Source organism: Lepidochelys kempii, chromosome 19 (assembly GCF_965140285.1).
Source record: "Lepidochelys kempii isolate rLepKem1 chromosome 19, rLepKem1.hap1, whole genome shotgun sequence".
In the NCBI taxonomy this organism is placed as follows: Eukaryota; Metazoa; Chordata; order Testudines; family Cheloniidae; genus Lepidochelys; species Lepidochelys kempii.
The window spans coordinates 11,139,682-11,167,048 of record NC_136398.1 but is presented as its reverse complement, the minus strand read 5'-3'; the positions used below and the strand labels follow the sequence as shown (position 1 = coordinate 11,167,048).

The 27,367-nt window shown below is 53.5% G+C and overlaps 2 protein-coding genes across 2 annotated transcripts; one reads left to right on the top strand and one right to left on the bottom strand.

The window, feature by feature from the left end:
* The first annotated feature begins 6,669 nt into the window (after positions 1–6,669).
* Positions 6,670–10,024, top strand: IFI6 (interferon alpha inducible protein 6). The gene is made up of 4 exons (XM_073317666.2): positions 6,670–6,742; positions 7,975–8,037; positions 8,405–8,566; positions 9,918–10,024. Exons 1-4 carry the CDS (start codon positions 6,670–6,672, stop codon positions 10,022–10,024), a joined length of 405 nt encoding a protein of 134 aa, XP_073173767.2.
* A 3,931-nt stretch (positions 10,025–13,955) lies between these two features.
* LOC140900286 (ryncolin-1) lies at positions 13,956–22,078 on the bottom strand. The gene is made up of 7 exons (XM_073317324.2): positions 21,942–22,078; positions 20,814–20,867; positions 20,361–20,396; positions 19,000–19,133; positions 17,776–17,905; positions 16,808–16,942; positions 13,956–15,037 (listed from the first exon to the last, which is right to left on the bottom strand). The coding sequence occupies exons 1-7, from the start codon at positions 22,009–22,011 to the stop codon at positions 14,790–14,792; spliced, it is 807 nt and encodes a 268-aa protein (XP_073173425.2). The 5' UTR covers positions 22,012–22,078; the 3' UTR covers positions 13,956–14,789.
* Between the last annotated feature and the right edge of the window lie 5,289 nt (positions 22,079–27,367).

Here is a 27,367-nt window from a genome sequence, read left to right as displayed (position 1 = left end):
AGCTTGTTTTCTGTGAGAAAAAGCTTTAAAGATGGATTCTAGGAAAGATCCTTCTGCTCTGGACCGTATGGACTCTTACAGGGAAGTGTACCAGATACAAAGCAGAGATCCCCTGAGAGAGTCTGGGTACCCTGACAAGACTTTTGGGAAACTGGCAATTTATTACATCACTGCCACCATTTGGAATTACAGACGGTGACTCACCTGTACATATATTTTACCCACTTTAACCTCTCAATAACGCTCATTTCCTTTTCTTAGCTAATAAATCTTTAGTTAGTTTACTACAGAATTGACTATTAGCGTTGTCTTTGGTGTATGATCTGAGTACCAATTGTTCTACGGTAAGTGACCTGTCTCTTGGGACTCGGAGCAACTTGATGTGGTGTGAACTTTGGTTTAAGTGACCATTATCACTAAGTTTGGTTTGTCTGGGTGACAATCCAGGCTGGACAATCAAGGGGACAGTCTGTGACTCCATGATAAGACTGGGATAGTGATCCAGAGCTCACATTTGTTACTGGTTTGTTGAAATCTCATTATAGAACACACCACCAAGTAGGGGTGTCTGCCCCGTTTTCTGACAGTCTGCCCTGAGGTTGGCACTCACAGTTGTGAGCCACTCCAAATACTGTGACAAGGGTGTCCTACTTAGTCCTCAGCCATCACCTTTTTCCCGGTGTGATCCTGCAACCCACTCCCTCCAGATGGAGCATGCAGGTTGCGGCAACCTGCAATTCACTTTAATTGACTTTAATTCAGCCCCTGCAGTCCTGTTCTCTCAGAGGCAGTGACAAGGTCAGCCAGGGACCAGCCAATTCTAGAACAAAGTACTGTTTATTCAGAAGCATTTCAGAGAAAGGAGATGATGATTTCAGAGAAAACATACCAGGAAAGCAAGCATTTATTTGCAGGTCTAGCTTACCAGGCAGTGGCATATCTTCCCCATGGAGATTAAAATACTTCAGACCCTTTCTGCAGGGTCTGTCTCTCTTGATCACAGCTTCATGTTGGTCCTTAGCTCAGATCTGAGAGTGCCCCTTCTGTCTGCATCAGGGTGATTGTTTTATACCATTTTCAGTTCTTTGTTTGCTAGGCCGCATAAGCGAGGTCAAAACAGTCTATGCAACTTCCCCAGGACCAAACTTCTCCAGACTTGTAACCTGCTTTAGGGATTGACATTATTCTTCCCCGGCCCCCCAGGGAAACCTTGTAACTCCCCCATTGAATCAGGAATCTAATCACTAGCTGTCATAAATATAAAGGGAAGGGTAATCACCTTTCTATATACAGTGCTATAAAATCCGTCCTGGCCAAAGACAAAATCCTCTTACCTGTAAAGGGTTAAGAAGCTCAAGTAACCTGGCTGGCACCTGTCCAAAATGACCAATAAGGGAGAGTGGGGGGAGAAAGGATTTGTCTGTCTGTGTGATGCCTCTCCCGGAGGCAGATCAAGAAAGGAAGCAATCCAACTCCTATAGAGTTAGTAAGTAATCTAGCTAGAAAATGCGTTAGATTTTCTTTTGTTTTTGGCTTATGAAATTCGCTGTGCTCGAGGGAATGTGTATCTCTGTTTTTGTGTCCTTTTGTAACTTAAGGTTTGGCCTAGAGGGATTCTCTATGTTTTGAATCTGACTGCCTGTGAGATTATCTTCCATTCTAATCTTACAGAGTTGTTTTTATCTTTTTTTGTTCTTTTAATAAAGTTCTGTTTTTTAAGAATCTGATTGGGTTTTTAGGACCCTAAAAACCCAAGGCTGGTCTGTGCTCATCTTGTTTTTTCTCAAGCCTCCCCAGGAAAGGGGGTGTAAGGCTTAGGGGGATATTTTGGGGGAAGACGTCTCCAAGTGGTCTCTTCCCTGATTGTTTGTTAAATTGCTTGGTGGTGGCAGCATACTGAATCCCAGATACGAGGAATTTTGTGTCTTGGGGAAGTTTTAACCTAAACTGGTAGAAATAAACTTAGGGAGTCTTTCATGCAGGTCCCCACATCTGTACCCCAGAGTTCAGAGTGGGGAAGGAACCTTGACACTAGGCAATAAATATACCTGTAACACCAAGTTGATGCAATAGATTTTGATGGTTCCATGTGTCCATTGTATCTGTCACATCAGGTCATGTGCGCTCACGAGCACGACATGTCCTTCCCAGACCAGCTGAATCTGGACCTGTCTGTCTGTCTGGTTTGGAGTTGTCTTGGGATGGTTGTGTGGAGCCCACCATGTGCCTCCATGTCTCCTGCTCTTACAGTCCACAGATGCAATGAAGCCAGGTGGAAAAGAGCTGGGATCCAGGGTCAGGAGAGAATCAGAGACGTGTAGGACTGGAAGGGACATCAATAGGTCATCGAATCCAGTCTCCTGCACTCAAGGAAGCACTACGTAATAACTAGACCATCTCTGACAGGTGTTTGTCTAACCTGTTCTTAAAAACCTCCAATGATGGAGATTCTGAAACCTCCCTAGGCAATTTGTTTCAGGGCTTAACCACCCTGAGAGAGTTTACTGCACAGTACAGCTCTGTCCAGTCTCCAGTCATCGGACAAAAAAGAGGGGTTAGTGGGTTACCGGTTGTTGTAATAAACCATAAATCCAGTGACTTTAAATCCATGATTTTTAATGACTAGAGAAGTTATGAATGGGAGCTTAAATTCATAATGTTGTCCTATGACTGTAGAGGGGTTAACTGGCCACTTCACCTTGAATGGTCCCTTGAAATAGGAGTTAGCTACTTCTAGTTCTGCCTTTTATGGAGCTGACACCCCCTGAGTACCTTTCCCAGAGTTCTGAATAAGCTCAAAAGCTGGTCTCTCTCATCAACAGACAGCCAGGTCCAATAAAAGATTCCACCCCCCCTGCCACCCACCTTGTCTTTCTTCCCCAGCTCAGCAGTGGACAAAAGGCACCTGGGTCAATACTGTCATCTGATGCCTGAGGAAAAGAAAAGTCATTAGTTAAAGTGACCCTGCAGACAATGTTCCCTCTAATTTTTCCCATCCGTGTGTGGAATGAATGCTGTTATGTGCACCAACATGGAGGTGATTTGTGGTGGGGGTGGGGCCGAGGGGTTTGGGCTGGGGTGCAGAGGGCGAGGGCTCCGGCTGGGGGTGCGGGCTCTGGGGTGGGGCCAGGGATAAGGGGTTTGGGGTGCAGGCTGCTCGGGGCTGCGGCGGGGAGAGAATCATAGAATCATAGAATATTAGGGTTGGAAGGGACCCCAGAAGGTCATCTAGTCCAACCCCCTGCTCGAAGCAGGACCAATTCCCAGTCGGAGAGAGAGGACTCCCCCCAGCTCCTCCCTCGCTGCAGCAGCCCCAGGGCTGGGGGAGTTCTCTCTCCCCCCCCCGCCACAGCCCCAGGGTTGGGGGGGTGGAGGCATCTGGCCCTGCTGTAGTCTCAGGGTTGTGCGGGGAGAGACATCTGGCCCCCTGCAGCCCCGGGGCTTGTGTGGGGAGAGACATCTGGCCCTGCCGCAGCCCCGGGGCTGGAGCCTGGGGAGAGACATCGGGCCCCGCTGCAGCCCCGGGGCCGGGAGACAGACATCTGGCCCCCTGCAGCCCCGGGGCTTGTGGGGGGAGAGACATCTGGCCCCGCTGCAGCCCCAGGGCTTGTGGGGGGACAGACATCTGGCCCTGCCGCAGCCCCGGGGCTGGAGCCTGGGGAGAGACATCGGGCCCCGCTGCAGCCCCGGGGCCAGGAGACAGACATCTGGCCCCACTGCAGCCCCGGGGCTTGTGAGGGGACAGACATCTGGCCCTGCCGCAGCCCCGGGGCTGGAGCCTGGGGAGAGACATCGGGCCCCGCTGCAGCCCCGGGGCCAGGAGACAGACATCTGGCCCCCTGCAGCCCCGGGGCTTGCGGGGGGAGAGACATCTGGCCCCGCTGCAGCCCCAGGGCTGGGGCCGGGGGAGAGACATTGGGCCCCCCTTTAGCCCCGGGGCTGGGGGAGAGACATCGGGCCCCGCTGCAGCCCCAGGGCTTGTGGGGGGACAGACATCTGGCCCCGCTGCAGCCCCAGGGCTGGGGCCGGGGGAGAGACATCGGGCCCCCCTGTAGCCCCGGGGCCGGGGGAGAGACATCTGGCCCCACCGCAGCCCCAGGGCTGGGGCCGGGGGAGAGACATCGGGCCCCCCTGTAGCCCCGGGGCCGGGGGAGAGACATCGGGCCCCGCTGCAGCCCTGGGGCCGGGGGAGAGACATCGGGCCCCCCTGTAGCCCCGGGGCCGGGGGAGAGACATCGGGCCCCCCTGTAGCCCCGGGGCCGGGGGAGAGACATCGGGCCCCGCTGCAGCCCCGGGGCCGGGGGACAGACATCTGGCCCCGCCGCAGCCCCGGGGCTTGTGGGGGGAGAGACATCTGGCCCCGCTGCAGCCTTGGGGCTGGGCTGGGGGAGAGACATCGGGCCCCGCTGCAGCCCCAGGGCTTGTGGAGGGACAGACATTGGGCCCCGCTGCAGCCTTGGGGCTGGGGCTGGGGGAGAGACATCGGGCCTCGCTGCAGCCCCGGGGCCGGGGCCGAGGCATCTCTCCTCTCCGCGCCCTGGGGCTGGAGGAGCCCCGAGCTCCTCCCCTCACCCCGGGCCCTGAGCGCAGCGGGCAGGGCCGGGCAGGCGCACGCCGTAGAGGGACCGTAGCCTGCAGAGACAGCGCGACAGGCTGACTGTGCATCACCCCAGCGACGCCATATCACGCGGATGCTGGTTTAGGGTGACCAGATGTCCCGATTTTATAGGGGCAGTCCTGATTTTTGGGTCTTTTTCTTATATAGGCTCCTATTACCCCCCACCCCATCCCGATTTTGTCTGGTCACCCTACGCTGTTTACAAGTATTACAATGATTCCCCCCCCCCTCAACTGCAGGTCCCCCCAGAAGTTTGTCTGCAGAGACAGCCTATCGCTGCTGCTGGTTTGGAGAAGGGACGCTCCCAGCTGCCAGCACTGGGGCTGGAGGGGCAGCTCCCACTGCTGAGTTGGGAGGCAGCTTTTGCAGCCATTCGAGTAGCTGTGGCTGGAGCCTCCACCCCAACAGTTGTTAGGGTGTCCAGTTCTGGGGGACGGACAGACTGTCATACACTGATGTGCGAGGGTAAAAGTTTGCAGGATCAGGTGCGAAAGGGGAAAGGGGAAGCTGCCAGGTCCAAAAGGAACAAACTGGAAGTAAGGGGGGGTAAGGAGGAGATGTTCTCGTCCAGTGCTAGTGACCGTGGCTTGTACCATAGGAGGTAAAATGTTTGTAAGTAGACGTGTGCTTTTTAAATGCGTGAGGTCCCTTTAAGCTTAAGTTTCAGTTTCCTAGACTCATTTCTGTGCTTCTAGCAGAGCCTGTCGATGAGAGAAATCAAACTAGGAGAAATGAGACAGCCCCAGGGTACGAGCAGGTGAATTGCACAGGGGACCATCCCAGCTTGGGTGGAGCAAAGGGATAGGGATAAAAAGGGGCAGCTGGCTGGCTTGTGTCCTGTAGCAGCTCTGCCCCTTATCTGCAGGGAGGTGGTGGCTTGTCCTCGGCTCTACTGGGTACAGCTGTGCAAGGTAAGAAGGAGGCGCAAGCTCTCTGCTTAGTAACGGGGTAAATGCAAGGTAATCGCATTGAGCTGGAGAGAGAGACTGTGGACTGAGCAGAGAATTTAGGATTTTAAACTCGTAGAAGTGACATTTGGGGTTGGGAAGGAATTTTCCCCTGGGGCAGGTTGGCAGAGACCTGGGGTTTTGTTTTTGTTTTTTGTTTTGCCTTCCTCTGCAGCATGGGGCATGGGTCACTTGCCGGTTCAAACTTGAATAAATGGTGGATTCTCTGAAACTTGAAGTTTTTAAATCATGATTTGAGGAATTCCATAGCACAGCCAGAGGTTGGGGGATCTGGTCCATTAAAGGGGTAGGTGGGTGAGGTTCCGTCACCTGCAATGTGCTGGAGGCTAGATCAGTGGTTCTCAACCAGGGCGTGGGTGCCCCTGGGGTACTCAAGAGGTATTCCAAGGGGCACTCAATCATCTCGATCAATGTTTCTCAACTGGGGGAGATGCAGCCCCCAAGGGGGGTCACGGGACAGGTTTAGGGGAGTTGCAAGTGCAGGGCTGGCATTAGGGGGTGATAAGCAGGGCAGTTGCCCCACATTCCATGCCACAGGGGACCCCGTGAAGCTAAGTTATGTGCTTCAGCCCTGGGGCTCAGGCTTCAGACAAGACTCACGCATGACAAACAGTATCACACTGAAATGTACATACAATATTTGTATTCCAATCGATTTATTTTATAATTATATGGTAAAAATGAAAGTCAGCAATTTGTCAGTAACAGAGTGGCTGTGACTCTTCTTTATTTTTATGTCTGATTTTATAAGCAAGTAGTTTTTAAGTGAGGTGAAACCTGGGGTACGCAAGACAAATCAGCCTCCTGAAAGGGGTACAGCCCCAAATCCTGGGGAATGGACAGCTTGTTTTTCCAGTGTGTTTGTGGTATCTTCTGTGGAATACCCTTCTGAGAGGTGAGGGGCTGGGGACCCTTTGGGGAAGGTTAGAGTTTACCTGTCATCTCCAGCAGAGGGCAATGGTGCGCGCACACCCCTCCCTCTCCCAATTGACCTGCAGGCAGTGGAATGGTAGCAGGGCAGAGGGATGGTGTCACTTTTATACCTGCAGGTGCCTATCAGGAAGAAAACCCCACTCGGGTGCCATGTTGTGGCAATCCCAGCTTCTCCTCCTGGTGTGTCTGGTTCTGTCCAGTGGCTCTGCTGACAAGTTTATAGGTATATTTATTTTTGCTTATTTCCATTGCCCCCCCAAATCAAAATCTGCTTTGCCCCCGATTTCCATTGCCCCCCCAGATCAAAATCCGTGCTGGGGCCAGGCGCTACGTCGACAGACAGCGCTGGTGACTGCACGCATCTGCTTTCTCCTTGCCATGGGCGGTAGAGGAAGCTTGCAATTTGTTGCAATCTGCCATTCCCTACCCTAGGGGTGAGTCCCCATGGCCTGGGCAGGCCTTGCTCTCTTCCCTGCAGACTCCTAAACTCCCATGTGTGCACGATGGATGCTTGTATGCTAGCCACTATCATCGCTATAGCTTCATAGGCTTGCATGATGTCTTATAAGTGGCCTAGTAGCACTAAGGTTTCTAGTTAAGGCTTCTCTTCTCAGGAGCTCCCAGCTTCCTCAGACTTTCCAGATCTGGCCTCTGCCCAAGCATTTGGTTGGTTGGTTTTTAAATGGTTTTTCTTTGGTGACGAATCACAGCTCATCTCCTTCTGAGCACAAGAAGAGGGGTGGAGAAAATACTCTTGTGAGTTTTCTGTAGAGCAGTGCCATACGTGAAACCTAGGGCATAAAATGCTGAACTCTGGGACCTGATCCTGCCAGTGGATTGCTGCACCCACACGGATCTGAGCGTTGGATCGGGCCCTGGGGGTGGAACTAGCCCTCGCTTAGATGCACCTCTGGGAGTTCCAGAGAAACCTGGCTTTGATTGGACCAGTGTGGCAAGTACAGAAACCTGAGCAGAGGGAATTGGCGCAAAGATAAGATTGGGAGGGGGCCAGGGGGGAGTCGTACGCTACTGTGTTATTTGTGGTATTAAAGGCTGTGTTGTGATAAATACGCACAAGAGTTACAGGATCTGAGCCCACCTTTAACTGTAGCCTTTTCTGGCTGGAAGGCCCGATGGGTCAGCACCCAGATCACTGCTTCATCCAGGAAAACACAGAGACAAGGCCCCTGCCTCTTATAGTTTATAATCTAAGGCACTACCCTCTGCTCCCAGAGAAGTCACTAGGGGCTCTGCTTGAATGTCCGTGTTCCCATGTATGGATCCAACTGGAGGACTGTGGCCTAAACAAGCCCCTCTCCCCCTGCCAGAATCCCTTCTTATTTTGGATGTGCAAAAATAAGCAAACATTAAAACTCAAATGCCCCCCTCTCACATGTCCTCTCTAACCCAGAAGTCCCAGTAATGCTCAAACTGTTTCTCTGCCCATCTCCTTAGATGATGAAGAGGAGGATGGCTGCACATTAATAGATGCTCTCTCGTACCTGGTCGTGGGCGGAGGTGAGTTATTAACGCCCCTCCCCAATGGAGGCCGGGGGCGTGGGAGGGAGGGGGCAGAGGAAAAGGTGCATGACTCTGTAGCAGTCCCATCCATACAGCCCAGAGTAATAGTAGATGGTTTTGTAGCAGAGTGAGCATGTGTATGTGCTGAGTTTGTTAGTTCTCACAGCACAAGGCACGGATGGGAGGGGAGAGCAACTGAAGTCTAATGCTGCAGACAGTTCTTAACGTGCTATATGACCCCCTGTAAACCAAACAGGGCCTTCCTCCTCTGTGGTGAACACCTCACTCGGGCAGGGTGGTTTGGGCTTCGAAAGGGGGCTGAAACAGAAACGCCTCTGATCTAATCTGTGTCTCTCTGCTCCAGTTGCTCTGATGTACGGAGGACCAGCCCTGGTGGGTGCATTGGGGTTCCAGGCCACCGGCATAGCAGCCAAGTCCGTGGGTTCCTGGTTGATGAGTTGGTCTGCCATAAGTTCGGGAGGCGGCGTGCCTGCAGGGGGAGTCGTGGCCACGCTCCAGAGCCTCGGTAGGTGGGACGTGCCCTGTCAAGGTTGCTTCCCCACTCTGAACTCTAGGGTACAGATGTGGGGACCTGCATGAAAAACCTCCTAAGCTTATTTTTACCAGCTTAGGTTAAAACTTCCCCAAGGTACAAACTATTTTACCTTTTGCCCTTGGACTTTATTGCTGCCACCACCAAGCGTCTAACAAATATAGAACAAGGAAAGAGCCCGCTTGGAAATGTCTTTTCCCCCCCAAATCCTCCCAAACCCTACACCCCCTTTCCGGGGGAAGGCTTGATAAAAATCCTCACCAATTTGCATAGGTGAACACGGACCCAAACCCTTGGGTCTTAAGAACATGGAAAAAGCAATCAGGTTCTTAAAAGAAGACTTTTAATTGAAGAAAAAGTTAAAGAATCACCTCTGTAAAATCAGGATGGTAAATACCTTACAGGGTAATCAGATTCAAAACATAGAGGATCCCTCTAGGTAAAACCTGAAGTTACCAAAAGACACAAAAACAGGAATATACATTCCATCCAGCACAGCTTATTTTATCAGCCATTTAAACAAAACAGAATCTAACGCATATCTCACTAGATAGCTTATTAGCCCTTTACAGGAGTTCTGACCTGCATTCCTACTCTGATCCCGGCAAAAAGCAACGCACAGACAGAGAGAGCCTTTGTTTCTCCCCCCCTCCAGCTTTGAAAGTATCTTGTCTCCTCATTGGTCGTTTTGGTCAGGTGCCAGTGAGGTTATCCTAGCTTCTTAACCCTTTACAGGTGAAAGGGTTTTTCCTCTGGCCAGGAGGGATTTAAAGGTGGTTAGCCTTCCCTTTATATTTATGACATGCCCTGTGCAAGGAACACTTCAAACCCAGTGTGGGCTTTTAAAGAGCTTATTCCCCTTTCATTTGCCTCTTTCCCTCTGGATCGCTAGGATGGGGGGTGTTTTGTAAAAAGAGCAGGGGGCTGGGAGTCATGGCACTTGGGGCGGGGGCTTTTAGTACTAGAGGTCCCAACTGAGACCAAACTCCCCTCTTGCTACGTGTGGCACCGGTATAGTGAGAGACCCCCTGCCCAGGGAGTTACTGTTCTAAATAGCCAAGGCAGAGGGTGGGAGGGGAAGCAGAGAGAGTGGCAGTCACTTGCCCCAGGTCTTGTACAGTGGAGCCAGGAACAGAAGCCAGGAGTCGTGACACCCGCTCGTGAAACAGGTGAGGTTAGATTGGGACCCTGTGACTCTCCCTAATATATCGACAGTCCAGGCTGGCTTCTCTCCTGGACAGTGCAGGCGTTGGATCTGTTCCCGGTCCACCGCTGGATTGACTGGGGTCTGCGCTGGCTATTCCCTAGCCTTTGTTCGTTCCAGGGGCTAAAGCAGGCAGCATGGCCTGGGGGTCGATTGGCTCCAAGATGGGCTACTCTGCCCACCAGAACTTCATCTGTGGCAAGAAACGGAAGTCCAAGAAGCAGTAATCCCCTTTCCCCTCTCGCCGGCTGTCGGGAAAGCTACCGCTGGGCTCTTGATACCGAGCCTGGGCATAGGTGTAGTTTGACTTCTGCATGAAGGTGTTTGATGTAATTCCTCCTGAAATAAATAGGCGTGTTTGGCCAGGTCTACACTACCCATTTACTGTGGTATAGCTACTTCGCTCAGGGGTGTGAAAAATCCACACGCCTGAGCAACAGAGCTATACCTACCCCAGCCCCCTGGGCAATCCGGGTGTGGGCTGCTCGGTGGGGTGCCCAGAGGAGGGGAGATCTGGATGCATAGGGGCTTGTTGGGGGATTCCGGGTGCAGGGGGAATGGGAATGGGAATGGGGGGAGGGATAGCTCAGTGGTTTGAGCATTGGCCTGCTAGACCCAGGGTTGTGAGTTCAATCCTTGAGGGGGCCATTTAGGGATCTGGGGCCAATTTGGGGATTGGTCCTGCTTTGAGCAGGGGGTTGGACTAGATGACCTCCTGAGGTTCCCTCCAACCCTGATATTCTATGACTCCGTGGGGAGGGGGGTCCAGATGAAGGTCGTTGGGGCACAGCAGGGTGAGTCTGGGTGCTGGGGAGGCATCTGAATGCATGGGGGTTGGGTGGACAGGGGGAGGGCAGCTCCCTGCACAATGACCCTTCCCCACCCTCCCCCATGGAGTGATGGGGGCAGGTAGTGCGGGGTGGGGAAGCAGCTTTGGAGCGTCCCTGAAGAAAGTGCCTGAACAGAGTGTGGCTATGGGGTTTAATCCATTCTGGGCTGGGGAATGAGGGACAGGCAGAGGAAAAAATTTAAAAAAACCTTTGCAGACAGGAATCTGGATAGTCATGTTGAACACATGATGTATGTCCATCATTCACCACGCCAGCAGCAGCATGAGTTACAGAGGACGTGCCCATGGCTTCCTGAATTACATGGTTCCTATAGTGCTCTAAACAGTGCACGGAGCTGCTGCCTGGCAATAATAAGGTGTGCTCCAGGCTTCTTCCCCTGGAGTACAGCCAACTTCAGAGCTCCCCCCAGCCCAGCAGCAACCCTCTCTCCCCAGCCCCCTCCCAGCTGGGACTTGCAGCTGAGCACTCGCCTGGTTTGGGAAGCTGCAGCTGCCTGACTCTAGTCTGCTCACTGAAAAGGAATGGTCACCGCTCTTCTGTTCTCCCCTTCAACACAGCCCTGCCCATGTAGGGAAACTGACCAGACAGGTAAGTGCCCTGTATAACCCGCTCACGCCCTCCCCCAAGTTCCTCTGTGCCCCACCAAGAGGGTTGGTGGGGAGCAACTCCTCCCCAGGTGCCTTGTGCCTGCGGATCAGTGTCCCTTTCATCACAGGGGCTGGGTATCTAGCTCCTGGCGTCACCTCTCCCTCCCACTGGGAGGAAGTAGGAGGTGAATGCCTCTGCCTCGTATAGTTTAGGGGGGCAATGCCCCCCATTTACCCCTCCGCACTCTCCACTGATGAGCCTGGGCCCTTACTGAGGGCACCTATGCAGCCCTTAAGGTGATGCAATTTTTTGTTTGTAGCTACTCCAGGGCAGGATCATTTCCCTGCCTGTCTGTCACTAGCAGTGGAGTGGCTAATATTCCTTGTTCTCTACACAGCGGTGCCTATAGTCCCTAGCCACGCACAGGGTCTTACATGAGTTTCAGTGCAAGACCACGTGGACCAACTCCTCATAACTGGAGTGGTGGCCCTTCCAGCCTATGTGAGTGCCTGTTCTCTGGCCTGGCCACTGAGCTGTTCATGTCCTGACCCTTCAGCATCCAAAGGGCATGGCTGATCAGGAGCCCAATCCTGCAGACCTCATAGAGCCGCACTGCTTCACCCGAGGCATTTCACTGTGGCCAATGAATGCGACAGCAGCCCCGCCTCTGCTCTGATGGGAGCACCCGCCAAATAAACCCTGCTGATGACTCGCCTTCAGAAACCAGAGTGCAGTTTAGATGGAGAAATGAATCATTCACCTGCAAGCTCCAACAACCCCAGCATCTTGGGAGTTCTCCGGGGTCTTCTCTGTCCGTAATGAGACTGTATCTGCACACTCCAAACACTAGGAGCTCTGGCAGCTGGGGAAGGCTGGAGTTTACGGTATGACTCCCTGCAAAGTATTCAGTTCTAGTGATTGCCCAAGGCCCTGTATGAGACAGGGCAGAGCTGCCACAGGAGTGAATGCTCCAAGGGTCCTTAATACTCGTTTGGTTTCCATAGAAAACAGATAGTGGTTCCCATGAGGACTGGGAAGCTCAATCTCCGCCCCCCAGAGGATTGTGAACAATGTAGCGTAGCTTGTTTAAATAGATGAGCTATTAAGAGACGCTAAACATCACTGCTGCATTAGCTGCCATTTTTTTGTTGCAGCTCACCCTTCCTCTATCCTTCTCCTTTCAAATGATAAACTCCCAAGCCTAGGGATCGTGGGCAAGACTGCTGTTGTTTACGCCGCTGTAACTCTGGTGCTAAACCATTCTAGCAGATGAGAATCTGGCCCCTTGTTTGTACCTGTTGTCAGGAAAGTAGCAAGCATACAGTACGTGAACGCTACCCAATGGACCCGCCAAAGTCTCTGCAATCTTAATGAGAGCTATTGCCTCGTTGTTTACTTACACCTCCCCTCCCCTCTGCTGTCTCTTGTCTTAAACTTAGATTGTAAACCCCTGGGGACAGGGACTGTCTTTTTGCTGTTTGTACAGCGCCTGGCCCAACGGGGTCGTGGGGCATGGCTTGGGCTCCTAAACGCTACAATGAATGATGTGACGCCTGCGGGTTGCAATCAAACATTTTCTCTCGCAAAATGATCTGAGATGCGGTTGGGGTTTAAGACAGAGCCCGTTCAATGGACTTCACCCTTTCATTCTTATTCTGGGGGTGCATTGAGGGTTGTCAAGTTTCCTTCCCCACTCTGAACTCTAGGGTACAGATGTGGGGACCTGCATGAAAACCTCCTAAGCTTACTTTTACCAGCTTAGGTTAAAACTTCCCCAAGGTACAAACTATTTTACCCTTTGCCTTGGACTTTCACTGCCACCACCAAACGTTTATCTGTGTTTATTTTTATTAGGAAAGCGTTGTTTGGAAACATCTTTCCCCCCAAAATCTCCCAACCCTTGCACCCCACTTCCTGGGGAAGGTTTGGTAAAAATCCTCACCAATTTGCATAGGTGGCCACAGACCCAAACCCTTGGATCTTAAGAACAATGAAAAAGCATTCAGGTTCTGAAAAGAAGGATTTTAAGAGAAGTAAAAAGAATCTCCTCTGTAAAATCAAGATAGTAAATACCTTACAGGGTAATTAGATTCAAAACATAGAGAATCCCTCTAGGCAAAACCTTAAGTTACTAAAAAACACACAGACAGGAATATCCATTCTATTCAGCACAACTTAATTTCTCAGCCATTTAAAGAAATCATAATCTAACGCATATCTAGCTAGATTACTTACTAAGTTCTAAGACTCCATTACTGTTCTATCCCCAGCAAAAGCATCACCCAGACAGAGAGAGACCCTTTGTTTTTCTCCCTCCTCCCAGCTTTTGAAAGTATCTTGTCTCCTTATTGGTCATTTTGGTCAGGTGCCAGCGAGGTTATCCTAGCTTCTTAACCCTTTACAGGTGAAAGAATTTTTCCTCTGGCGAGGAGGGATTTTAAAGGTGTTTACCCTTCCCTTTATATTTATGACAAGGGTGCTTACAACGAGAGCTTCTCTAGGGAGATTTCTCGCCCATTCTGCGTTCGGGACCCTAGAAACCAGCGAGTCTGGAAAAGGCTTTCATCGCTCTCCTTTTTTCTCCTGGCCTGAGCAGTGCCGCATAGAGACAACGTGCAGCCTTCCGTAATGTAAACCATGTTGAGTCTCAATCCCAAAAACTTGTGCTGAGGGACTGAATAAAGCTTTGGGTGAAAACGTGTTCTAAACATCGTAGGCACTTTATTTTTCCAAAGAATAAGAAAAGAGAAATACAAAGCTACCCGCAAATCACTGTGGGGTGCAGGCTGACTGGGTAAATTCTCAAGCTCTGAGCACCCTCCATAGGGGCCAGACCCTCGAGATGTCAGCCGCTCCCTCTGCAATTCATAGGGCCAGACTTTGCACAGAGGTCTCTTGAAAATCTGACCCCCATTGTGGAGGCCAAGCCCTGCTGAAAACTGGCTAATTGAGACAGTAAAATACCAGTGTGGGCTCATCAAAAGGGCCTTTGCTGCAGTAGCTTGGCATTCAGCCCAAGTACAGCTCAAGTCACAGGCAATTTCTCTGCTGCTTGGCCAGCGTTCAATAAAGTAACACTTTGCATTTCTGTAGCAACCCCCACTCTAAGATCTCAGAGCCCTTTGCAAATTATATTGAGCTGTGAGATGGGCCAGTATTCTCACCTACATTTTAGAGCCGGGGGAAGCTGAGGCAGGGAGGGGCAGCAACTTGTCCCAGGGTCAGACAGCAGGTCAGTGGGAAAAGTGTCCAGAAGTCCTGACTCCCAGCTCATCTTTCCTATAGCAGGACAAGTAGGGGTTTAAGTAGGTAGAGCTCTCATTGGGCCAGCCAAGGAAAAGAAGGAGCTCGGGGGGTGCTCCTGCTTTAGCCCCTGGGGGGACACCACCTGCAGGGCTAATGCCTGGAGAGGAGACTGAATTGCAGTCTGCAGTACCACAGCTAATGGCAAGTTCCCAGTTTACTAGCCCTGCAAAAGGGGTCTTCAGCCGTCAGTAGGTCCCTGGGGAAGGTTCCCTGCAGCATCAGCCCAGTCCCCAGAGAGAGAGGCGGCCTACTGGGGCCTTATTTTCATGTCCACGTATTTGTAAGAGTAGTGGTGCCCCTTCCCGGTGGACCAGTTGATCCCGTTGGCGTAGGAGCTGTGTTCACCTTTGAGGTACAGCCCGTTGAGGTTCGAGGAGTGGCACTGCGCATACCACCAGCCGCCTTTGTAGAGGGTGGCACAGCTGCCCCCAAAGGTGTCATGGTCTTTATCCCGTGTGGAGAAGCCCAGCTTGTTGTGTCCCGAGAGAGAATCTCCTGCAAGGGGAAGAAGGCAAATATACACAGGGCTTGGCCTGCGGCATCCTCATTCCATGCCAAACTCACGGCCTTCGCATGAGGGCAAAGGCTTTCCCTAGCTGGAGTCGTAACAAAGAGTCTTGCCTCTAGGTCACTGGTTCAAATCCAGCCCATGTCTCTTTACCTATTATTAGTCCTTAGTAGGAAGTATCACGTATGGGGCCCTGATTCCCACCTTGCACAGTCATTTACACTTGTGCAAAGGCTCACACTGGTCTGATCTTGCAGTGTTTTGGTGTAAGTGCGGACCCAAGGTGCAGGGACCATGGAGAATAAGGCCCTAGTCCTTCCCCTGGCTGTCTTGTGTGAAATGAGTTTGGTGGGTCACAGGAGACAGGCGGTGCCCATACACCACTAGAGCCCCCAGCCCCACTCACACCCTTGCTGGAACTAGTACTGGCTCAATACATTTACTAAATGAATTTTGCTACGTTTTCCAGATAAAGTCGCCAAGAAATTCCCCTTCCTCCACCAGTTCTAGTCGGAAACTCGCAGCAGAGAAGCCAAGGCCTGAGCGGCCCATGGACACTGGGCTGCCTTTCCACTCCTAGAGCTGGTCCCTCCAGGCCAGGGCTGAAGCACTGTGGACATGCAGGGGGGAGGGGGGATGCTCCTGCAGACACCGCCCCGGCTGGACCTGGTGTGTGGACGTGCAGGGGCTCTGGTGGGGGCAGGCTGGGGCCCTTCATCAGTGCTGACACAAAGTCACAATGGAGGGCTGAGGAATCCTAGCCCTGCCTCCCAGCCTCGCACAGCTGGTATTTTATCCACCCCTTGGGAACCACCGGTGGCGGCTTTCCTATGTGATAACCCCAGCAGCCTATCCCCACTCGAGGCGTCTCCCCCAGCCAGTTATCCTTGTGACCGAGAAATCCAGTCAGTGGCTTACAAACTCTTAGAGGACGTCTGCACAGCAGCTGCGCACCGTGATTCCCGGCGCAGGGAGGGGTACACTAGCTTTGCTCGAGGTGGTACAGTAGAAGTAGTCGCGTGGCTAGCCGCCCGAGTACGTACCCAGGACCCCCGGCGGGGCAGTATCGGGAGGCCAGCCCCAGCAGCTGCAGCCACACTGCATGTGCAGGCGGACCCTCCATAACCGTGAGAAACTGACGCTGCTTCCTCGACTTTGTCAAGTTTGTAAAGTTTCGCAAACGGTCATGAAGGCGAGGGGCAGCGAGGGCACTGACAGGATCCAGAGACAGCAGTTCCACCACCCAGCTTTGCTAAGGGGAACCTGACCTGCACATACCCTCCTCCTCTTCTCCAGGGCTGGGTTCCCCCATCCAGCCTTGCAAATGCACCTCCGTCCTGTAACAGCCCCTTCTGCCTGCCAGCTCTCACCGCTCCTCTCACACGGTCTGGTGGGGCAGCTGCTTTGATTTTTCTGTGACTTGCTCTGTTACCCTTGCTCTGACAGAGGGTCCTGGGGAGACTGCAGGCTCGGGGACAGATCCTCGGCTGCCCGTTGGTGACAAGCTAGCCTCATGGAACTAAGCCTTCCCCGTCTGAAGATCTGGGCTCAGCCACTGGAGAGGCCACTGGTCTGAGGGCCTCCACTCTGCAATAGAGGGTAAAGCCACGAGAGCGAGCTGAAACACTGCGGCACAGCTGCCAGTCTTTGCTCAGGAGGGGCCGAAGAATGTAATAGCAAAGGGGGTGCCCGCTAGCTGGCCCCCGATCACCCTGCAGCAGCAGGCAGGCCTGAGTGGAAGTCACTTGGCAACTCACCCATGGTGCCATCCAAGTAGGAGCCCAAGGCAAGCGTGTAGTTTTCCTTTTCGCTCAGCATCTTGAAGCTGGTGTACTTGGCAAATGTGCTGGACTCATTGAAATCCCTGGCATCAATCCGCAGCTGGTAGGTCCCTGAGGCCAAAAGGACAGCAAGGCATCAAGGTCCCGGCATTGCTGGAGAGAGCGGCCATGGCCCAAGACCAACACCTTTTCCTCCCACAACGTGGGAGCGGGAGCTATGCTCACGGCAGGAAGATGCAGTCCCCCTGGGGGTTGGGGGCAGCCTGGAGATACAAGAATGGGAAACCACGGAGGAAATGGAGGTGGGAATCTCCCCTGGGCTGGTGCCTTAGGGCGCTGTACAGGAGGGGCTAGGGGCTGTGATGCCAAGGTGGGGAACTAAGCCCAGGAAGCACCCAATGTCTGAAAGGGGTCTGGACTTTCATGATGACACCATGATCACGCCAGCTCTGAGCCGTCTCCTTTTGGAGCTCACCAGGTAACACCGAGCTCTGTTTGGGGTTTACCCTTTTCTAGGAACCCACCCCAGCATGCTCTGCGGCTAGCTGGCCCTTTAGACTCTGGGGCAGACAAGCTGCTCCAGCCCTACAAATGGCCGTTTGGCCTCTGGCTGCTGCAGGCTGGACTTCTCTTCTTTCCAGAGGGTGATTAGTTAGCGGCCTGTCCCAGGAGGAGGTGCGCGCTCAGAAGGGTACGTGCTGTGTTTACTCTTAGAGCCAAACTGAACTGGCTGCGTGGGCAGCAGCGATGGGTTGGTTTCAAAGCTGATAAGGAAAAGTCTTTCCTCGGTGTTAACTCCCGGGGCCAGATTCTGATCCCTGCTATGCGGGGGTAGATCTGGGGTAGCTCTTTAAAGTCAGTGATTTTATGCCTCAGTCCAGCCTTCCCTTGCTCTCTCCCTGTGACTGCTCCCTTCTCAGCTGGGTGGTGAGAAGTCTCCTTACCGGAGCGGGTGAGAAGGTGGATGTTGTCGTTGCCCAGCCAGAACTCCGATGCTTGGTTTCCAAACCCTCTCTTGTAGGCCTCCCAGCCCTGATAGAAATCCACCGACCCATCCTGTCGCCGCTGGAACGCCTGGAAGGCAAGAGGCAAGTCACGCCCAAACTCAGCGAGCCCTGCGTGCAATGCAGGCATGACACGGGGAGCTGGGCAGGACCCAATCCTGCTGCTGTGTGTGTGGGGGGGTGTCTCCCAGCGGGTCCAATATCCATCCTTCAGCTGATCTCAGTGAACACCAAACAGCTGTCTCCCCACTGAAGGATCTTATGTGGTGCCTACTGCCAAGGAGCACCAGCAGGGATCAACCCGTAGACCTCCCTCACAACAGACACAGGGCTAGAGGCAAAGGACTAGCACCCCACTGCTCCTGTAGCATCGCTGACAGCCAGAGTTTCAAAGCCCTGGGTAGCTGGGACGGGGGCCAGGGAGCACACCCTTGCTCTGGGGGAGAGGAGACTAATGAGCTCTCCTGGGCTTGTTCAGCCCTTAAGGAGGCACATCTGTAAGGGTTGCTCAGCCTGGAGGGGGCGGGTGGGAGCTTAGAAAGGGAAAACAGGGCCCTGGAAGGGGCGGTGAACAGGGCAAACACTGCTATGCCCCTGAGAGTGCTGACCACGCAGACAGATCAGCCAAGCGGGAGACAGTCTCTGGCTTCACTGCCCCTGCAGTGACCAGCTGTCAAAGAGGGTGCCCCAGGCTGGAGTGAGACCCTAACTAAAGACAGCCCCAAAAGGCTGGCTACAGAAAGACTGCCGAAGAGACGGCCCTTATTTCTGCTTTCTGATTTCCCTCCCTGTTAAGGGAAAGAGAGAGAAAAGGGCCTCCCTTGTCTGTTCTGTCTGGAGAGCCCCTTGTGCGCTACAAACAGCGGGAGGACGTTATAAAGAACGTGGCCTGGGCTCTGGTGGGGACTCTGGGGAGTCTCAGCCCCCCACAACAGCCAAGGTGCTGAGCTCTTTGGAAAGACTGGCTACCTGGTGCTTACGTGCGAGACGAGCGCGTCTGAAAGTCTGGCCTGAACTCCCCTAACCGGGACCTGCAACAGAGTCTTCAACCTGGCATGTGGACTGGCCAGTAGAGGGGCCACAGACCCACTCTGTGCAATGGTGTATTTCCTCCAGCATCCTCTCCTCCCTGGCCTACTTGCCCCCGTCAGTAGAAGGACTCACCAGCCAGCCCCCGCCATCCGTTTCCATGTCACAGAAGACGGTCAGCGTCCTCCCCGGTTGGGGGTGGACGGGGTACCAGCCACTCAGCCCCTCTCCCTGCTCCAGCAGCTCCTTGCAGTTCCTGGCACCTGTCCCTTGGGGGAAACACCAGCTGGGTGAGTTCGTTATGGACAAGGCAGTTAGGAATGTTCAATCCGACACAGGGGTTGGGATGGGGGTCCCAGAGCACTAGCCACTCTGTCTTGGATGACACGGGGAGCTGGGCAGGGCCCAAACTGGCTGCTGAAGCTGCGGCGGGGGGGGAGAGGGGTCTCCCAGTGAGTCTCCTTCAGATGATCTCCGTGAACATCAAACAGCTGTCTCCCCACTGAAGGATCTTATGTGGTACCTACTGCCTACCCTGAGCAGTGGAAAGAATGAATGACATTGGCCTTCACAGCCATCTGCAGGCTGAGCGATAAACACACACCGGTTAGGGACTCTCAGTGCCGGGCAAATATTTTCCCTGTTCACTGGCTGAAAATGAAAAATTTCTGGAGCTTTTTGGCAAATTGAAAAGTCAAAGAAGTTTTCGGATTGGGTGGAACAGAAGGTTGGTTTGGATTTGCTGCCACGTTGTTGAGGCCGCAGTTGGTCCTGTGTTTAGAGGTTGACCCTTTTTAAACGTTTGGCTGTCCTGAATAAAAGGAAAGGAAATCTGGAGACACAGAAGTCAGTGTGAACCGAAAAATCCAGGCGTTCATTTAGAAAGGGTCAAAATGACATGTTTTGTCGGGGGGTGTTTTGTTTTTGACTGAAGCAAAAATTCTGGAAACCCTTTGGTGTCCCCGAAGCAGCTCTTTTCACAGAAAAGGCAGGTGCCCAGCGAAAACTCGGAGCTGGCTCCGGCGGTGATTCAGCTGGGGGGGTTCTCTCCAGCTGGACTGAAGAAACACCGGAGGGTGAAATCAGAACTGCAGGTGGTGAGGGTGGGGTGAGGAATGAACTAGCTGCTGCCTGGCTGTTTCATGCTGGAGCTGATGGTAAATGCATTTGAGGGGCCTTAATTGGGGTTTAACGATGCTCTGGGTCTCTGGAGGAGTAAACTGATGCAAGAGAAAAGGAAGGAAAATGGCCTTAGCCAGGGCAGCTGTGTTTGGTGGGGATGTTGTTTGGGGGAGGCCGGACTCTCACTTGGTGGCTTCACTATATGCTATTAAATTGCAGCTGATGGAGTTACTCCTGTAGCTGGGGTGGTAGCAGTCTGTGCTTTTGGTGTGGGAGGTCCCGGGTTTGATCCCCATGGACGGCCTGTGGCATCTGTGTGTTCGCAGCCGTGTTGGTGCGCGAGGGTAGGGTTTGAGGCTGAGGAAGGCATGTACCTTGCTGCTGAGAGCTGGCAGAACTGCTGGTTTCTCCTGAGGGAAGAGAGAGACAGCCATTGGTAAGATGGGTGCATGTGGCAGCTGGGCAGTAATGAGAGGGCAGAGGTTGCCACATGCTCTGGAGAAGCGTGGCTCTCAACTGTCACCTCGCGGTGGTGAAAGGGCCTTGCAGGGGGTGCTGGCAGCCATGTTGGACCTCTGTGAGGCCAGGCTTTCATTCCCAGCCGTTAAGTCCTTCTTCCTAGGGGGGTAGTGGCAATGTCTCTTCTCCAGAGCAGAGGAGGGGAAGGTGATAAGCCCAGGGAATGCAGCACTCAGACCAGTTTGCAGGCGGGAGTCCAGACATGTCAAGAGAGTTAGCAGGGTGCAGCCAGGGGATAGAGCTGTGAGGTTTCCCAAGGGGCCCAGTCCTGCATCCCATCCTCCCCCAAAGAGTCCCATTGAAGTTACCTTTGTCTCCTTTGGGTCCAGCCTTCCCCATTGCCCCAGGGGAGCCCTTCTCGCCTGAAGAAAGAGAGCAGAGGCATGGACCTGGTTCCCTTTATTGTGCCTTTAGAGCTACCTGACAACAGCCTTTTAAAGCCAGGCAATGCGGCTGGGGAGCTGTGGGAGGGGAGCAGACTGGATGGGGATTTCTAAGGGGACACGGAGCCTTTTGCTTCTAGGTCATGGATTCAAATTCAGCCTCGGTGGGTACCATTTATTGGCTCGGGTGAAATGAGCGAGCAGCTCAGTCCAGTTCCCAGTGGACAGGGGTGTCCGTGCAAAAAAAAATACCAGAGGCCAAGGATTGGGTAGGCCAAGGTGCCACATCTCTCACCCCCAGCTAGTCTCTGCGTACATGGTTCACTCGCTCATGGAAGGGATATTGTGTCAGCGTTTTAGTAGCAGAGACAACCAGCCAAGATCTGCTGGGCACAGGCTCCTTGCCAGCTCTTTGACATTTCTCCTGCGCATTATTCTGTCCCCACTGCCTCTCTGGTCCATTCACAGTGTAAGCTCTTGGGAGCAGGGACTGTCTGGACAGCCACCAGCCCCCTCCCGCTCTGACCTATGGTAATACACATGATCAGTGTTAATAGTAACACAAGCCTGAGAGCTCAGACTGCACTGCAGAACTCAAACCTGGATTGTGCAAACCTGTCTGAAACTTTCCCTGCAAATGCTGAAATATAACCCAAATCTAAAAGCTGCTTTCCCTCGCAAGGCCTGATAGGCTCCTCAGTCCAGCCGCTCCGACTCCCCAGTGTGTGTCCCTGAGGAGCACTGTGCTCTGGCACAGAGTTCTAGGGCTGTGAGCTTCCTCAAAGCAGTGTCCTGCTTGCCTCCCGTGAGCTGATTTCCTGCTCTCCTTTCTCCTCCTCTGAAATGCAGGTTGGCAACGTGCTCCCCAGACTCTCTGAGCCCGTGCCCTGCCTGTCAGCTGCGTTAGGGCCTGAGCATTCACAAGGAGTCTGCCAGTCTCTTTGTCTTGTCTGGATACATATGTCTGTCACTAGGGCCGGGCAGAGCAAGAACAACCTCTGGCCTGCTTTATATTGAGGCTGTGGTTGCTGAGTCCTGACAGCATCCTCTCACCTGGGGGCCCTTGAGGTCCTGGATCTCCTTTAGCCCCAGGTAGGCCGTTTGTCCCTGGCATGCCCGGCATTCCTGGGATCCCTGGCTGGCCCTGGAAAAAGATCTTCTTGTCCGCTCCACACTGGGATAATCCCTTCAGCTCTGAAAGAGGCAGAGAAGCAGGCTGGAGTGAGGGAAGCAGGCACGCAGTGTGATGGTGGTGTCCTGAAGTTAGCGGTAACAGTGACCCCGGGAAAGGCTCATGCACTTGGGGGGATGCTGAAACTGCATGATCACATTTAGCCACTAGGTGTAACCTGGGCTGGTACTAGGCAGACCGGGGCGCGTATTCAAGTGTCTTACAGGGAACACATCTCTTGTCTCCCTCCATGATGGAAGCGCTGTAGCCTGTCCATATCTGGTACCGCAGCCTGACTTGCTGGTAGGAGCCCTGCAATTTCCCATGTACAAGGAGTATGTGACACTGGGATTTGGCAGGTAGCGTGAAGAGCCAAACTGAACAGTCAGGGCTGGGAAGTCTGCCCAGATCTCTGCCCTCGTTGGCTTAGGGGTGTAGTTGGCCATGGTGACTGGAAGGAAGCAGCTTGGTCAGGAGTGATAGTCCAAGGGTGAGATTCCACCCACCCGCCTGTAAGACTAGAATTAAACATCCCCCCCCCACCAGAAGGTGACAATGCACTTGGCAAATGTGGGTAAATTAAACCTGAACCCCCAGTGTGCAGACTGAGGGAAACCCAGACACACGGAGGCTAAGTGCCTGGCACCAGATGACACAGCAAACGCGTGGTGGAGCCAGGAATAGACCCTAGTTCTCCTGACTCCAGCCTGTGCTTTCACCCCTAGATATCACCCTGCTCATCTGATATGGACAGTAATATAGAGAAGCCGGGGAGGGGTCGGGCCCTGTGTCAGATTTCAGCTGGGGATCAATCCCTGCCTGTGCGCATCGATCAAGCTCCCAACTCAGGAGACAATCTGCCCATTTTAAATGTTAGAAAGTTTAAAGTAATAAGTACAAACTGTATTGGGGGAGGGGAGAGAGTTGGATCTCGCTGGAAAGTGGGAATGGGTTCATCACAACACCTCTGGCTATTTTCTGAGCCCCCAAAGATGTTCTAGGCACCTCTCCAACCAAGTAATGAGACTTTCCCTGCCCCAGTGGGCTCCCAAGCAATATTTAACAGCATAGAGCAGGTGAGGGTCCTACCCAGACTAAGAGGGGGCGTGGGGGGGGGGGGGAAGGGAGAGGCAGGACAAACATGGCTGGGGTGCTGTCACCTAGTCACACAATCAATGTAGCGGTGCTCCTTGTGGTGGGCAAATGTTGAGGAGGAGGGAGAAAGGCCAAGGAGGATGAGGCTGGTGTCTGACTTTAGGGAGAGAAGTATCATTAGCCACATTTGGCAGATGGGGAAACTGAGGTACAGAATGAGTCAGTGACTTGTCCAGGGCCACACAGAGATTCTGAGGCTAGAGCTGGAATGGTCCTGATGCCCTGCTTCATCCTCTGCCTGTGAGATCACAGTGACCACAGCTGATACTCTCTAGACAGGACACTTGCTATCAAGGGCAAAATGTCCCCCATGCATTGCCCCAAGGAGTTACTTCCTGGGCAGTGTCTATGTGCTCCCCAGACAGAGCCCATCCCTCCAGGTCTCCTAGCATCTCAGCACCAGCAATAGGGAACCCAGCCTACGGGGATTAATTGCTGACTGGGAGAGGCTGACAGCCTGACACAGAGGCGAGCACTGCTAAACCCAGCCATGCATGAATGTCTGCTCCAGCTAGGGTTGGGATTGCTTAAACAAACCCCTTCAGTCAGCTTCCCCCCACCCCACCCCTGGGGCTGTGGGTGTCTCCCCACCTCCTTACCATTATTCTGATCCAAACCCCTCTCAGGTCAGGTCCTTTCCATGGACTCCAGGGGGCTTTGCCTCGCCTTTCAGGGCGGGGGAGCATCCTGCCTGTCTGACGGGGAGCTCCTCAGAAATGCAGCTGCCCCCGGCAATGTCCCACTGCGGCTCCTCTTCAGAGCCTGCTCCCTGCTGGAGCCCATGAGCATTGGACTGAGTTTGGCCCCCAGTTTGGAGAACAAAACCCCACAAAGGGATCCCCAAGGGTGCTGAGTACCCCCAGCCCCCGCTGACTTCAATGGGAGCCACGGGCTCTCAGCTCGGCCCTGGACTCAGCTCCCCAGCTACTCACGGGCACAGCAGCTGGACTCGGTCTCCTGGGCAAAGCCTGCTCTGGGGGCAGCAGCAGCCATCAGGAATGCCAGGGCACGGAGAAGGCCCCTGCAAGACTTCATCTTGTCCTGCTGCCCCCACACCGTTACCCCTCGGGGTGCCTCTTGGAGCCGGGACTGCTCTGCTGCTTACATACCCCGCTGACTTTCCAGGCTAGGAGCCCCGAGGACAGGTAAACACCTGTATTGTGTAACGCCTGTTCTGCCTGGGGGCCAGCCTTTCCCAAAGACCATGTGGCGCAAGAGCTGGGCTCAGAGGTTCCCGAAAGCTAGGCACAGGCTTACTTCCTGGAGCCAAACAAATGGCCATGGGCGGCGTGCGATATCGCGCTATCAGTGAGCCTCTGTTTGCACTTCGGCCTAACGAAATCCCCTCTGCTTTTTCAAAAGCAGCTGGAGGGTTCTTCTGAACTTCCTGTCCTGAGCTGTTATGTGGCGTTGATCATGCTGTTGAACAGCTGCTGCACTCCACCCCAGAGCTGGCTGCATTCTGGTGGTTGGTAAGTTCATTCCTGTTTGAAAAGCAGCCTGGCTCACAGGAATGAGGTCAGGACTGGGTGCCCCAGAGCACCTGAATTCTAATTTTGGCTCTGTCATTGACTCACTGAGAAGCCTTGGGTGTCTCTCTTTCCCCATCTGCGAAATGGGTAACACATGCTTTCCTGCCTCCCTCCCAAAGCCGCTGTGAAAAGGACGGTTTGCCAGGAGGTGTTAGTATTACATTTCTCTGGTGCCTTTCATTCCCAAGGACAGCATCTGTCTATCTAACATCTGGAACTTGTAAAGAACCTTTCACTACAGCCTTGGCCTTGGCAAACCACATAGACAGGCGTCCCTTCACCCAGCCCATGCAGCCACCTCTGGGGTGGAACATGGTGGCTGTTTGACAGCGGAGTTTAGGACAGGAAGTGAAGGAAATCTCATGTCCAAGGAATATTTTAGGGGAGCAAACTGGAAATGGGTCAGGACAGCAGACTTAACACCCCTACCCCTGCAGAAAGTGCCAGGGGATCTGGAATGACCACACAGATCCAGGACCCCAGGGGACTGGCTCAGCACGGAGGCAAAGGGAAGAGCAGCAACCACAACACCCCTAGCCCCTCACTGCTTGCAGCAACTGGATTTCCTTGAAGTCTGGTCAAGCACTTACCCAGCCGGCCCCTGCTTGGCTTTGGAGAGGTTACGTGTTTATTAAGGTAGCGCCTAAGGACCCACCAGGAATGTGCTAGGAGCTGGATAAACACTCAGCTGAGCTCCCAGCCTGAAGGGCCATGGCTTTGGGTTCACACCTCTCCAGTGATGATGGCGGGAGAGCAAGGAGCCCTTCAGTGTATGGGATAATTCCCCTCCCTCTGGAGTTCTGCTGTGCTGGGGGTTTCGGGGTGTTATTGATGCTGGACCAGGGCTGAGCTTCCAGAACAGAGGGAGGGGGGAGGAGGAGCTGCCGGGGAGGAAATGGTACCAGCCAGTTTGGGGGATTGGGGGGATTGCCTTTAGCTGCCCTCTGGCACAACCGAGGCAGCCCCTTCTGGGGCCAGAGGGGAGCAGGCTTTGATCTTGCTCTTGGTCCCAGCAGCGTAAATCATGAGCCCCTCCATTAAAGTCACTCGAGTGACATCGGTGCAAAGCCCATGCAAGGGGGATCAGAATTAGGCCCACGTGGGCAGCCTCCTTCCAGGGGTATGGTGCAGTCCTTCCTGGAGGTGTCAGAGAAGGTAGGAGAAGCTTGTCTAGTAGCCATGGGTAGCACTGCCCTTCTCTCCAGGGCTCACCTGCTGCAGAGGCAAATGTTGCAGGGAGCCGAGCGCTGGAGGAAGATGCAGGACAGCGGATGTGTGTGTGTCCCTGGAGCTGCAATGTCAGACCCCTTGCTGCAGGGGAAAGAGCCTGGATTACTATGCTTCCCTGGGGTCAGCCCCATGGAGCTGCCTTCTAACATCCGCCCCCCCTTCCCCTGTCCTGTGTTAAAGATGATGCCAGCCTAGCAGATGAAACCATCCGTCCCCTTTCTTGGGGTGTGTTTGCTGGGCCTGGCATGTTCTCCAGCACGGAGCATCCGTGGGTGTTTTTCACAGTGGGCTGCGTGGAACATAGAGCCGGCTGCTTATCGCTCACAACGGTCAGCTCTGCCTGTTCGCTTGCGTTCAAGGGAAAGCGACAGTGACTCACAAGCAGCCTCTCCGAAGAAAATGAAAGTGCATCTCAAAGTGGCTTCTGGTCTGGGAAGAGCATCACCGCCCACGTGAATCAAAATCCCCCTGCTGCCCCTTCACGCCCTGCCGGAGGGTCTGAAACAAAACCAGAGTAGGCAGCTGGCTCTCACTGCAGCTACTTCTCCTCCAAGCCAGCACAATATCTACTGCTCCAGCCAGAGATCCCCACTGGGAACATTAACCAAGCCTGAGAAATCTCAACAGCTGTAAGCTCCAATTTACAGATGGGTAAACTGAGGACTGGAGTGCTGATGTGATTTACACAGAGTCCGGGCATGAGTCAGTGGCAGAGCTGGGAGTAGAACCCAGGAGTCCTGATGCACAAACTTCTGCTTGATCCTGTCCCATTACCAATATACAACAGCTGTCACTGATGCTAAGCTGTGAACTGCCCACTAATGTATTGGAAAAAATCCCGTGCACGCCCCACTTCTTCCTTCTCGGTGCCTCTTGCTGTTCTGTTCTCATTTTACTCCATTGATTGCAACACACCTGTACAGCTGGGCTGGGGGAGGATCCCTGACTGTCTGTTTCCACTGAACAAACATGGAATTTCTGTTTTTCCAAGAGCAGCAGCAACTGGCCCACAGCCTGGCTGCCTTTTGTTTTGCTCACCTGTGCATGCACCAGCCTGAAGGTCGGTCTGGGCATTTTGGGGATGAGGGGGGCTCTGGGGTGGACTCCTCACTGCAGCTGGCTGGTTTTCTCGCTTCCCTGTCTCTGCAGCCTGTGCTCACACTGTTCCTTTGTTACTAGAAATATGTCAGCAACGCTGCCAGGCAAAGTAGGGCTGGGGCAAAGTTCAGGTGCTGGGAGCAAAGAGAAATCTACTGTCCTGAGCCAGGCCAGGCTGGGGGAGGCTGGAAAGGGAATTGGTTTTTCTTCCCTTTTGGAGGAGGTTGGCCCCAGTGCTTGTTATGGGAGCTGTATGCAAAGTTCTGGTCAGTCCCAGATCAGGTATAAGCCAG